Here is a 15,099-nt window from a genome sequence, read left to right on the forward strand (position 1 = left end):
GGAAGTAGAAGTCATATCTTTGCGTCTTCTATAAACAATTGTTGCAGACATTAACCAGATTGAAGAAAGTTGATGAAGAATAACCCCAGACGCAAATCTTGAATGAAATCTTTATGTAGTAAGAAGTGTTCTTGAAAATTTTGTAATTAATCTGAATCAAAAATTTTGGAAAAGGGTTTTATGATTCGTTGAATGTTGTAAAAGATATTGAGAAAATTTGTGTAGCAGAAGAAATTTTTACTCTCAGGATCGTCTGATACCATGAGAAACACTGAAGTTGATATTATTATAAAGAATTGTTTTCAATGTAAACTAAAAAAGTACTATTACAAGTATTTAAAGATAAACATTGGGTGTAATAATACAAGTCAAGTCAATATTGACCAGTTGACTTGACACAAACTATTCACACACTTATATCTCTAATAGACTTGAATATATGGCATTCTGCAATGCATCTTTGAGGCTGTGTGTATTAGGTGCTAAACCGCCACAAAATAGACAATGCACAGTACCCAGACACTAAGAAATTACATACAGCCATTAGAAGAAAAAGATAACATAATTTGTTGATTATTAATCAAACATTAGATAGATAGATGGATCATAAATCAGTTGACGCTGCCGAGTGGCCAATATGCATATAATGTGACCGCCTCAGGAACCTCACCATCTCTTTCTAGGAGCATACCCAAAGTGATACATGTAAAGCACCATAAAAACAACACCCAAATAAGCAAAGCACATGGAACCGAACACAAGTATTGTCCTGCAACAGCTTGTTTTTACTCTGCATATACAAATCTTGCATCCACACCGATAACAAAATGTGGCTTTACATCTGCAATTCAAAAATTAGAATTACCAGGAGACATTACGACTTGAAAATCATACGTATTTTTATAGAATGATGATGGGAAGAGCAAAACATACTGATTTATGTACCTGCAAGTCATTAAGGAACACCCACGTTTACGTTCCACGTAACAGCTGCAATTTGGACATCGAGTCCATTTCTGTTGTCTAGCAGTCTCCAGGAACAGAAGATCGTTTCTATCGACGTCATTTACCAGATTCCCTCTTCTATGACATCTATGATTTTCCTTCCATGGAACCATACAGTGAAAACAGAATATCTTCTTGCAATTTGGACAGGTTGATTTTCTAATGGTCGCACTAGTTGAAGTACTTGAAAATGCAATTGTCATGGCACACTCGTTTAAAACTAATTCGCTACATTCACGAAAAGGGCAATAAGATCTCCCATAGGCAAACCCGCCTTTTGATGATTCCATTAATACAACTGATTCACAAAGTACACGACACCATTTCTCGAACACGAATGTGGGGAGAATGGAGCGACAAGATAAAGCGTTGAAGAAATCAGTGCAATTGCTATTAGGACATTTTATTTCCGCAATGTTGTCGTGTATAACTTTTACTTCGATGTACTTGACGATGCAGTCAGTACAGTAAGGGTGAAGGCATCCATCCATCTCCATGTTCATAAATTTCTGGTTTTCAAGAACTGGCTCGATACAGATTTCGCAAGTGAAAAAGTTGTCAGTAATACTACTATTACTTGAACTGTCATGGATAGGTGAAGGGGGTGTTTCGAGGTTTTGGACTGTAATTTCTATCTCCATGCTCTGCAACATTGAGAACTAAGAGCATTTGCTAAGCTTAATATTTGTAGAGAGTGAGAACTGAGAAGGTTCGTTTTGAAGGCTTGTAACTGAATTAGGTCATACGATAGAGATGTGCAGGAAGATGTCATGGTTGGTTAGAAGTCACGTTCCAAAGCCAGTTATGAGGAACACAATATGTAAATGTTTACTAGTTTTGTGGGTCGTATTAATTTGTTAATTGCTAAGTAAAAAAAATGATAGAAAATACATCACTCGATTAGTTAGTTTGTGGCCACAGAGAGGTATAAAGTGCTGGGACTTGGCACTCAAGCGAAGTAAGCTGCTGAACTATGGGAATGGAATAGGAAGTTTTCCTGCCCAATTTGTTTTGTTTTTTTGAGTTAAAATTGCAAATAAACAACAGAATTTGTCAATCAATTCTGCATTGGTTTTTCTAAAAGTGATGCATCAAGCTATTATGATTTGTCAACAAATTGGGCCTTCACTTTGCACCGGGGACTGCATTCTTTTGTTTGCTTGCTTGCTAGCTAAAATCGAAGACTCGTGTTGCTAGCCGAGCAATATGCGCTCATGCGGTTTAATTTGGACAGTGTATATATATTCACAAATAGGTCCAAATCAATGAACCGCAGCGGCGCAGCATCTGAACAGATCACTCGGTTGAGATGAACTGTGGAAGATCAGGTCCGGTTGCATGATATTTGGTACACATAAGTGGAAAATTAATTTTTCTTTGTAAGAACCGTGTTTGGTACATGTGCAAGAAAATGAAATCATTCCTAGGTCATTTAGTAAGAAAATGACAGTCCGAAGTCAAATTTAAGAAGACTAGCTATTTTCATGAAATCACCAACTATGAAGAAGAAACACTCAAATAAACAACTTGTGGAATAAGCTTAAACTTAACGAATAATCTAGGGGTGTAGCTTACAGATAGTAGGATTGACATTACTAGTAAACTTAACGAGGATCTTTTTGCCATCAGATCCGATTTGACCCTGCATAAACCCTGAGTTTATGGATGACATCCAACCACGCAGAATTGAAGCAGGGAAAAACATGTTACTCTGGTATCCCATCCCATGCTGAAATTAAACACTTTGTTTTAGGATGAAACTTTGAACATCTCTAGGACTATATGGATTGTCCCTACTCCCTAGTCCTTATCCAAATATGTGGGACATTGTTTGGAAGACGCTATTAATATGGTAAAAGCCTTTTCATTATTCCGGATACTTAGCTTTATTTCTATGTATATGTCAAACAATATAGCTTGTCATTTTTGTACCCACTATAGATATGGCAAAGTGGGTAAACGTATGTGCCAAAGTATCAAAAATACCACATAGACATACAAGACAGACTTTCTACCAAGCGATAGAAAGTTCATCGCTCGACGGTCATCACATTGCCCGAGGGTCATAAAAACGCCAGCCCTAGTCTTTCAATCGCTCGTCAGTTTGATCAACATTCAGCAGATCATCATCCAACAGTTGGAATTTCCCCTCTTTAAATACCCAACTTCAAGATCATTTCAACTCACACCAAAATTTCTGAATCTTTCTAGAAATTCCCCATCTCTGTATAATTTTTTAATCTCTCAATATTTCTTCATCATTGTATAATTTTTGAATCTCTCAATATTTATTCATTTTCGTATAATTTTTTAACCTCTGAATTCTTCTAATCTAAAACAAGATAAACTAATCACACCTTCTCTACACCTCTTAATCTCTTGTAATATGGATTCTCAATCTCAATCTCAAGGAAAAGGTAAAAAGAACGAAGTTCGGGGTGCAAAGTTCAATATCACAGAAGATGCGTATTTGTTGTAATTATGTGTATTTTAACCAAGATTGTACAGCAACATGGTAACACCATGTGGGAAAACATATTTTTGAGATATCAAGAGCAAACCATGAATATCAATGATCTTGATGCGTCTGGTTTGGCACAACGCTTCATTACGATCAATACGGAAGTCGCTTCTTATGTTGTTGCGTTAATGCAATCCAAGAAAGGCCGGGAGAGTGGTCTTGTGGATGTTGATGTGGAAAGACAGTATCGTACAAATTGGCAATGCAAGAATGAAAAACATTTCCAATTTGAAAGTTATTAACATATTTTGAAGGTGTTGAAAAAATATAATCCAGACGTGTTAGAAGCTAATCAACAAGTTCCAGAAAGGTCACCATATAATTCTTCCCCCTCAGCACCAAATTCTTTACCATTTTCACCAGGTCCATTAAATTCTTCACCAGATACCCCAAGAAACCAAAATGTCAACTTAGTTTTCAATAATGATGATGCTAATAAAAAACTTCCAAGAAGAAACAAAGCAAGACTACCGAGAAAATTATCTCAAGAAGGGGAAGCTCCGATGGTTTTACATGATAAAGTTTATGGAACGTCAGAAGTACGTCGAGAGCGGTTGACAGGAATTTTCAAAATAGGGAGACCAAAAAAAGTCTCATTTCTCAAGAAACAATTGTGAATGACTATGACAAGCCTTCAAGCTGACAGTTCAATTATGAACCCCTAACAAAAACATGCGTGGAAAATCAAATTTGACAAGTTTCAAGGACACATAGAACAACAAGCTAGATTTAATAACAACCAAGCTGGTGATGATGACGAGGATGATGAGTTCGACGTAGTAGTACTTCTAAATAATTGACGTATTAATTTTATTTTTAATTTGATATGTTGAATTCTAATTTGAAATGATGTTGCATTCTACTTAGTAATAAGCTTAATATATTAACTTAATATTGAATAAACAAACTACAGACAAATTAACAATTAAATATTTAAACTGATACATAAAATAATACTTAATAATTACTCCCACCGTCCCTTTCGTACCCCACCCAAAGATTCACTCTCAGATCTTTTCTTAAACTGTCATGTAAATTCTGGTTCTGAATGTAATTAGTCATTTTCCCATAGTTTCTTGCAGGCACGCCTTTATGTTGTTGAATCTCAGGCCTCAAATCATGATATGGCCCAAAAATGATAGCGAACTTCCTCTTCAAAATTCTAAAAGCTTGTTCCACATCCTTCCCCAACGTCATTTGGTGTTCGTTAAAATGCAGGTATGAATCACCTAATTCCCCGACAATATCTTCTGGAAGTCTACATGACCAACCTAAATATTGTTGTTTTTGTGGAAATATATACATGGGTACTTGGTTGTTAAAGAAAAAATTACTCGATTTGTTCAAATCTTTGATGCTAAATGTCCTTTTTGCATGAACCATATATATTGAGTCTTTGCAGCATCTTTTTGTTGAGTGTGATTTTGCATAGGGCATTGGGTTTATTCTAGATTCTGATCTAGCTGCTAGAATTATTAACAAGGACATTACTGTTTTCTCAAAAAAAGACTGCCGGAATTACCCGATGGTCAACCTGGAAAAGTATGTGCTCACTATTTTCTGATGATGACAGATTCATCCAACTACAATATCCAGTCAAATGAACTTAATAATCAAGGAATGGGAAAAAAAAGGTCTTATTACTAGTGTTGCGAATAGTCTCAATGATATAATAGACAGATATTGTAGATACTAAAAAATGGGTAAAGATGAGTTGTTAGGGGTTTCATAATGAGTTGTGGAAAGTTGAGCACGCACATTCTTCGCTTAAACCAATCTTATAGTAGTTCGAGGACTGCTTCACGTGTAGGGATAAAAAAAACCAGGTTTGGCCTCATGAAGGGAAGCAGAAAAAGGAAAGAGGTTGGAATAATTCTTGGTCGCATAAATTTCTCCATGAGACATAAACTTCGTATCTAAGTTGTTGTTTAGAGCGAATGATTATCATTATATTTATATCTATAAACACCATTATTTCAATTCGGTGGGATGAAGATGAAATAATACGATAAGTATTACTTTCATGATCGCATCAAAAAAGCGGCGGTCTAACAACACCACCCAATATTTCACTTAGCAATCTGTATGGACAAACTCGAATAGACTTTTAAGAGAATCAACAAGACTCAATCAATTAAAAGTATACCAACGAGTTTATATCTCTCTCTTGATTTGATTTACTCAAGCAGGAAATGCGAGTTCTAACCAAATGCAAGGAATAACTTGGATGGTACCAAAGACCAATATCCAAGGATCAATCAATGACAATCAAATATTGGATTACTCTAATTGATGATCTAAAGCACAACCTGTATTATTTCAATTATAAAGATAAAACAATATAATGTGGAAATTGAAATAAAACAGACACCAGAAATTTTGTTAACGAGGAAACCGCAAATGCAGAAAACCCCTGGGACCTAGTACAGATTGAACACACAATGTATTAAGCCGCTACAGACACTAGCCTACTCCAAGATAACTTCGGACTGGACTGTAGTTGAACCCCAATCAATCTCCCACTGATCCAAGGTACAATTATGCTCCTACGCCTCTGATCCCAGCAGGATACTACGCACTTGATTCCCTTAGATGATCTCACCCTCAACTAAGAGTTGCTACGACCCAAAATTGCAGGCTTTGACAATAAACAAATCTTTCTCACACAGACAAGTCTATCAAAGGATCAATCTGTCTCCCACAGATAAACCCTAAAGGTTTTGTTCCGTATTTTGATAATAATCAAGGTGAACAGGAACCAATTGATAATCCGGTCTTATATTCCCGAAGAACATCCTAGAGTTATCAATCACCTCACAACAATCTTAACCGTATGGTAGTGAAACAAGATGTTGCGGAATCACAAAAAATGAGACGAAGATGTTTGTGATTACTTTTTATATCTTGCCTATCGGAGATATCAATCTCAAGCCAATCAATCTGATTGTACTCGTACGATAGAAGATACAAGATCAGATCACACAACTACGATAAAAGTAGTATCGGTTTGGATTCACAATTCCAATGAAGTCTTTAAGTCGTTAACCTGGTTTTAGAAGAAGAAAACCAAAGGTTAAAGGAGAATCGATTCTAGCACGCAAACTAGTATCACACGTAAGGTGTGGGGATTAGTTTTGCACAATACTAGATGTCTCTTTTATATAGTCTTTCAAATTAGGGTTTGCAATCAATGTTAGCTTCGTAACAAAGAATTCAATATTCCCCGTTAGATGAAAACCTGATTTAGATTCAAGCTAATATTTCTCAACCGTTAGATCGAAAACTTAGCTTGTTACACACACTTGGCAATGCACGCTTCTAGGTTTGTTAACCGTACCCAAACATATGCACTTTTTGGTTCAACAATAGTTAACCAAAAGGTTAGTCATATGAGCATTTCATATCAACTACGTTCTTCTTCACCATAACTAGTTCAAATGACTTCAAATGAACTAGTTAGAGAGTTGTTCAATTACAAGAAAATCTTATGTACTACACAAGACACAATTGAACCAAAGATGATTTGATTCACTTGAATCGGTTCATGAACTTTTATAGCCACGGTTTGCAAACTGCATTCCTTAGTATTTTTAAGTTTAAGTTCAGAAATCATCTTCAGATGTATAACCTTCTCAAGTTCGCAGACTAGGTTCGCAGACTTAAGTTACCTGGCAGAGTTTACAAACGCCAGCAGAAATTCTCGGGTATGAGAACTTCGCCGGTTCGCGGACTGGGTTCGCGGACTGAGTTCGCGTACTTAGCTTCATGCAAATAGTTTGTCAACTCCAGCATAAATTCTATGGTTTGAGAACTTCGGCAGTTCGCGGACTGAGTTCGCGGACTTGGCTCACGCCATTCTTCCGGTTCTCTTGATCAACAAAGTTCGCAAACTTTGGTTCAAGGAATAGGACTTATACATAAATGTGTTTCCACAACAATGCTTATGTCCACCATTGGTTATGTAATCTAAACTCTCATTTCAATGATTGAAACATTCTTAGAGGACGTTATACAGTTGTTACACCATTTCTCGTCAAAGAAATTTTCAAGATGATTGAAACATATCATGACTTTCGTCACATGGTAAAGATAAACTTGATCGAAGCGAAAAGCTTACCGACACATATTTCGAGATATAGATAGGCGAGGTATACTCGGCTCGAAATACCAAATGTGTATAATCAAAGTCTATATATACATCATACGACTTCTTGTCTCAAAGAGTATGAGATATAGTAGATAGACTTTTGAGTGATAGATAAGTTCAAGTCTTCACATACCTTTTTGTCGAGAAGTTCCACCGGTTCCTTGAGTAGTTCTTATACTTGTATGATGAATTACCATGAAGTCCTTGAGCTCAACTACACTTTCTATCCTAGTCCGAGACTTAGCTATAATAGACTAGAAATCAAGACTTATAGGTTTGATCACTAACATTGACAAACATGCTTGAGATAGCAACGCATGCGAGTTCGACCGAGCAATGCTCTAACAATCTCTCCCTTTGTCAAGTTTAGTGACAAAACTATCAATATATATGGAATACAAAAAAGATAAAGAAACTTTAGTAGCTCCTATTCCACATGTCTAATCTTCAATATTCCTCGAAATCTTCGTCACTTCCAAGTACTCCAATGATCCCAAAGGTTTGTAAGTTTAGCATCACCGATGCTGAAGATCCGTAGCTATAACAATGAGAAAACATAGTTCTCGATCATTGTTATATACAATGTCATAGTATTATTACACAACATCAAGTTCAATTGTATCACAACTTCAAAAATAATACTATGGTGATATGTATCACTCCCCCTTAGTCAATACTCCATCTCACATGGAAACCACTCCCCCTTAGTCAATACTCCATCTCACATGGAAACCACTCCCCCTTACATAATGATCCGAAAACCATATGTATTTGTAGTATGACCTACATATTAATTCTCCCCCTTTTTGTCAATAAAATTGGCAAAGGTACAAGAACGGGATCATAATGAAATTTCCGAGAGAGAAATTTCATGACAAAAAGAAAAAATACATACCAACTAATTTAGATGCAATCATAAAGTCGAAGCTAAATGCATTCATCAAGGAGTTTAAAGATACAAGATAACCCTTCTAAAATTCCACAGCCGCACACCCCACAAGATATGACAATTACGCACAAGTTCAAAAGAACTTTCCCCCATTAGATGTCATTCCCGAAAGAACAACAAGAGCGACCTTAATTTCAAAAGAAATGAAGGATTTTATTGGACACCAAAAACCATGAGAACAATTTTCTATATCCAAAGAACTCAATCAAATTAATCATAAGTAAACCCATGATTAATTTAATCGGAATACACAATCAAATTAAACACAAGACGTTATCAATTCAATTGATTATGCTCAACAAAAGAGAACTTATGGAGACACGAAAATACTCAACTAGATTAATTACAAGATAACACATAATTAATCTAATTGGAATACACAACCAAACTAATCACAAAAGTAATCAATTTAATTGTCATTTGTTTTGCTCTACATAAGAAAACTAAATAACCTAACAAGATGATTAATTTAGTTCAATATGCTCGACATAACATATCTCACGGAACACCAACTAAGCTAAAAGATCAAATTGGTTGTATAGTATTCAACATAAGATACATTACGGAGCCTCACAGTAATACATAAAATATGGATCAGGTATGATCAATACTGCGGAATACACAAGGATTCATTCTATCTTCAATCACTATTTGCATAACGACAATTAATAGACATAATCCTTGAAAACAAAAGATTTTAATATATCTTCCATCAAATGTTTGACAATATAGGCTTAAATTTTGTATTTGTCAAAAGTCTATTCATTCTTTTACCAATACGTGAATACCGAACACGAACGACTTTACTTTTGACAAAGTATGGGACAAACATAGTTCACGGATGTAAACACCAATATCCCATAACAAATTGCAATATATCAAATCATAAAGATTAATACTGCAAAAACATCATCCTCCAAATATTTTTAGAATTTAAACCAATAAACCTAAAAAAAGAACAAGAAGATGAAACATAATAGCTTTGTGTGGTCACAATCATTATTATTCAAGCACTACTTATTCTTCCAACTAAACCAAAAAGAAGACATACTAGGTAACAATTGAATCAGATTTCTTTGACCACTTCATACCTTTGAAACGGACCATCAAAGTAAGTATCGCTGATATCCTTGATCTTCTTGACAGTCGAAACACCATGTTCAAGAGTTAAAACATTAGTTTTTCGGTCAACAATGCGAGCAAGATGTCTAGCTTTGGCGCAGTCAAGGATAACTTTCTTCTGATTCCTGATTAAGATATTCTGATTACCAAGATTTTTTCCTGTCCATCAATAAGCTGGTTTATCTGCAATTGAAGGTTAGCAAGTTCGTTCTTAACCTCACTTTGAACGAGAATTAAATCCTTGACAGATACTCCAATCCAAGACTTATACTCTTTTCTTTCGATTATCTTCTTCAGAACAAAATCTTGAGCTGGATCACATCCTTTTAGGTCTTCCTCCATTGTAGGGTTTACGTCTTCTTTAGGAACAGTTTCCATAGACATCCTTTTTGAAGATTAAGAACACATATAAGAGATATATATATGTTAAGTAGTACACCCTAGACAGAAACCCTAGAGTTCCTTGAGGAGATATGGACGTCTGTGGGCTAACCCGAAGTATGAACAAAAAGGATGGACCAAACAGGGAAAACTGCATATTGTGACATTTTCAATGCTTATGAACAGGTTAGAAGAGTCACAATGAAGAAATATTAAAAACTCACAAAGAAGTTATCAATCAGACAGATGAAAATCAACTAAATACTTGAGCATCTCTCAACCATCATCCTTGTATATCTCAAGTTAGATACAAGAATGGAACTTTCTACTACTAGGTAGCATATGGAGACATAGTCTCGCCATAGGTATTGAGAGAATAGTTGTGTTTTTCACCTGGATGTCTAACCTCAGTATTTCTTATCTTTCCTTGTCTATTTTCAAATTTAGAGAAATTTCTCACATCCCTTCCTGAAAGCTCAAGAGAAGAAGCTTTCTGATTACTGAGTCTAGGACCTCTAGAGATCGGTTTTAGAGGATTTTCCGAAATGGGTCTCCATACTCTAGATTAACCAGAGTTGTTCTTATAAGCACATGACATGCCTTCATTAGCAGCACAATAATTCGTACCAATAGAATGCACAAAGGTCCTGTAATAATTTCTAGGGAAGAGATCATTCTTATAAGTTATCTGGTTTCCTGTGGACATAAGGTTCACTATTGTAGTCGACTGACTATTTGTTCCATTGACAACGAAGTGATGCAAATTGTGAAGATTAGCAATTTGTTTCCTCCTGGAAAAACAATGGATAGCATAGTGGTTCCCTTTTCCACAGAAAGTACAGGTTCGTGGAGGAGAAGCAAAGAACGTCATCTGTTTTAACTTCACAGCCCTGTGAGAAGATGGTAAGTTATGTAAACTTTTCTTGACACAATCTTCTCTTGGAGGATATTTCTTTATTTACCGTACGTCAGGAACAGTTGGAACAGAAGAATTTTTCCTTAAGATAGAGTTATTCTTTTCCAAGGACTTGCAATGTTCATGGGATAGTGAAAGGGATGCTTCTAGTTTCTCTTTTTCCACACGAAGTCTGTCAAGATTAGATGAATGCGTCTTGATCAAACATTTTTCTTTAATTGACCCTTATTTGACAATCTTTTCAAGATCACAAATCTTTTCACGCTGTAGATTATTTTCTTGAAGAAGTTTCTCAATATCCTTTGAGAAGGACTCAATAATGTTATAGAGTACACGTTCTCGATCAATAGACTTTTCAAATTCATCAATGAGTTGATCATGATTATGAAGATCAACAAACTCAGTAGAATTTTATGTGATTCTGGTGAGCTCCATTTCATCTTTTGTCATTGTGTCCAATGTCTCATTGGAGGAAGTTTGATCAACATAAGATGAGACAATCTTCCTACCTCGGGATTCGGAAGAATCAACTAAGGAACAATCCTTTGAGGTATTCTCGAGACAGCTGACATAGTTGAAAGCTTTAGGAGGCATCTTGGTATGCGTAAGAGATTATGTCCTCGGACTCAGATTGCTACAAACACAGACTTGTAAGGTCTTGAACGTGTTTGCCTGCTCTGATACCAATTGAAAAAGCGGGGGTCTAACAACACCACCCAATATTTTGCCTAGCAATCTGTATGGAAAAACTCGAACATACTTTTAAGAGAATCAACAAGACTCAATCAATTAAAAGTATATGAACGAGTTTATATCTCTCTCTTGATTTGATTTAATCAAGCAGGAACTGCGAGTTCTAACCAAATGCAAGGAAAAACTTGGATGGTACCAAAGACCAATATCCAAGGATCAATCAATGACAATCAACAACCAAAGGTTAGATTACTCTAATTGATGATCTAACACACAACCTGTATTATTTCAATTATAAAGATAAAACAATATAATGTGGAAATTGAAATAACACAGACACCATAAATTTTGTTAACGAGGAAACCGCAAATGCAGAAAAACCCAGGGACCTAGTCCAGATTGAACACACACTGTATTAAGCCGCTATAAACACTAGCCTACTCCAAGATAACTTTGGATTGGACTGTAGTTGAACCCCAATCAATCTCCCACTGATCCAAGGCACAGGTATGCTCATATGCCTCTGATCCCAGCAGGATACTACGCACTTGATTCCCTTATCTGATCTCACCCACAACTAAGAGTTGCTACGACCCAAAATCGCAGGCTTTGACAATAAACAAATATTTCTCACACAGACAAGTCTATCAAAGGATCAATCTGTCTCCCACAGATAAACCCTAAAGGTTTTGTTCCGGCTTTTGATAATAATCAAGGTGAACATGAACCAATTGATAATCCGGTCTTATATTCCCGAAGAACATCCTAGAGTTATCAATCACCTCACAACAATTTTAACCGTATGGTAGCGAAACAAGATGTTGCGGAATCACAAACAATGAGACGAAGATGTTTGTGATTACTTTTTATATCTTGCCTATCGGAGATATCAATCTCAAGCCAATCAATCTGATTGTACTCGTACGATAGAACATGCAAGATCAGATCACACAACTACGATAAAAGTAGTATCGGTCTGGCTTCACAATCCCAATGAAGTATTTAAGTCGTTAACCTGGTTTTAGAAGAAGAAAACCAAAGGTTAAACGAGAATCGACTCTAGCACGCAAACTAGTATCACACGTAAGGTGTGGGGATTAGTTTTGCACAATACTAGATGTCTCCTTTATATAGTCTTTCAAATCATGGTTTGCAATCAATGTTAGCTTAGTAACAAAGCATTTAATATTCACCGTTAGATGAAAACCTGATTTAGATTCAAGATAATATTTCTCAACCGTTAGATCGAAAACTTAGCTTGTTACACACACTTGACAATGCACGCTTCTAGGTTTGTCAACCGTACCCAAACGTATGCACTTGTTGGTTCAACAATAGTTAACCAAAAGGTTATCCATATGAGCATTTCATGTCAAGCACGTTCTTCTTCACCATAAATATTTCAAATGAATTCAAATGAACTAGTTAGAGAGTTGTTCAATTGCAAGAAAATCTTATGTACTACACAGGACACAATTGAAGCAAAGATGATTTGATTCACTTGAATAGGTTTATGAACTTTTATAGCCATGGTTTGCAAACTGCATTCCTTAGTCTTTTTAAGTTTAAGTTCAAAAATCATCTTCGGATATATAACCTTCTCGAGTTCGCATACTAGGTTCGCGGACTTAAGTTACCGGGCGGAGTTTACAAACTCCAGCAGAAATTCTCGGGTGTGAGAACTTCGCCGGCTCGCGGATTGGGTTCACGGAATGAGTTCGCGGACTTAGCTTCATGCAAGTAGTTTGTCAACTCCAGCATAAATTCTAGGGTTTGAGAACTTCGGCAGTTCGCGGACTTGGCTCACGCCATTCTTCCGGTTCTCTTGATCAACAAAGTTCGCAAACTTTGGTTAAAGGAATAGGACTTATACATAAATGTGTTTCCACAACAATGCTTATGTCCACCATTGGTTATGTAATCTAAACTCTCATTTCAATCATTGAAACATTCTTAGAGGACGTTATACAGTTGTTACACCATTTCTCGTCAAAGAAATTTTCAATATGATTGAAACATATCATGACTTTCGTCACATGTTAAAGATAAACTTGATCGAAGCGAAAAGCTTACCGAAACATATTTCGATATATAGATAGGCGAGGTATACTCGACTCGAAATACCAAATGTGCATAATCAAAGTCTATATATATAGCATACGACTTCTCGTCTCAAAGAGTAGGAGATAGAGTAGATAGACTTTTGAATGATAGATAAGTTCAATTCTTCACCTACCTTTTTGTCGAGAAGTTCCACCGGTTCCTTGAGTAGTTCTTCTACTTGTATGATGAATCGCCATGAAGTCCTTGAGCTCAACTACACTTTCTATCCTAGTCCGAGACTTAGCTATAATAGACTAGAAATCAAGACTTATAGTTTTGATCACTAACATTGACAAACATGCTTGAGATAGCTGATCAAGTTTTATATAATGGTAAATAGAGTTGTCGTTCACTCGAACTTGATGAGATTGATTTTAAGGTTGAATTAAAGAAAATAATAAAACTAGCAAAAATACCAAAAAATATGATTAACAAGATGGAGGGACACTGGGACTCAGGATTTCACCAAACAACAATTTTATGCGGTTCAAATATCAATTCTAAACAGTAATAGCCCATAAAATTTCATTAACTCTAATTCATTGCCTAAAGTAGATTTCGAAAATAATGGATGTAAATCTAAAGCATGGGATATCAAAACATTTAAGAAAGCATAACCCATCAATTGAAATGACAACCATTCAACGAAAATCATTAATCAATTAAATAACAGTGCAAATAGTCATAATAAAATTAATATAGTTACGCATTCATGAGATTTGGTTTCCTCCGTCGTCCCAGAAATGGGGTCTAGCTCCTCATGATAATACCAGAGACGATAATATGATTGAATAAATTTATTTTATTAATCACCATTGGAGTTCTCATAATAAACCGTACAATCTTTTTTTTAAAATAATAATAATCAGAAACAGCAGAAAATAAAATTGAAAATATTAAACTCCAAATGAAATAACACTCTTGGCTCCGGACTTCCCCCTCCCCAAATGTGCTCTATAGTTCTCTATTTATACACACAAATACACATTACTCAAATATATTCTTCCATAACTCCAAAATCTTCTTCTTTTTAATTAAAAATATCTTCAGAATTTTTTCCTTCTCTTTATTCTATATATTTCTTTACCAAACCCATATCTTCTTTAATTCGTAGAATAAAATCCAATAGAAAATCTTCTAAGGATATCTTTCTTGTTTAATACAAGATAACTTCCTTTTTCTTCAAAACTTCATGTTTATAAGGCAAGAAGATATTCTTATCTTAAAGATGATAAATCTTTTACCGTTGACACCAAATTTCC

General features: G+C 35.5%; 1 protein-coding gene across 1 annotated transcript; it reads right to left on the reverse strand.

Annotated features, from left to right (window-relative positions):
- Nucleotides 1-478: 478 nt before the first annotated feature.
- On the reverse strand, nt 479-1,673 carry LOC113273889 (probable E3 ubiquitin-protein ligase RNF217). The gene is made up of 2 exons (XM_026523470.1): nt 946-1,673; nt 479-841 (listed from the first exon to the last, which is right to left on the reverse strand). The coding sequence occupies exons 1-2, from the start codon at nt 1,656-1,658 to the stop codon at nt 667-669; spliced, it is 888 nt and encodes a 295-aa protein (XP_026379255.1). The 5' UTR covers nt 1,659-1,673; the 3' UTR covers nt 479-666.
- Nucleotides 1,674-15,099: the final 13,426 nt, after the last annotated feature.

The sequence above is a fragment of the Papaver somniferum genome, chromosome 4, assembly GCF_003573695.1.
Source record: "Papaver somniferum cultivar HN1 chromosome 4, ASM357369v1, whole genome shotgun sequence".
Classification (NCBI taxonomy): domain Eukaryota; kingdom Viridiplantae; phylum Streptophyta; class Magnoliopsida; order Ranunculales; family Papaveraceae; genus Papaver; species Papaver somniferum.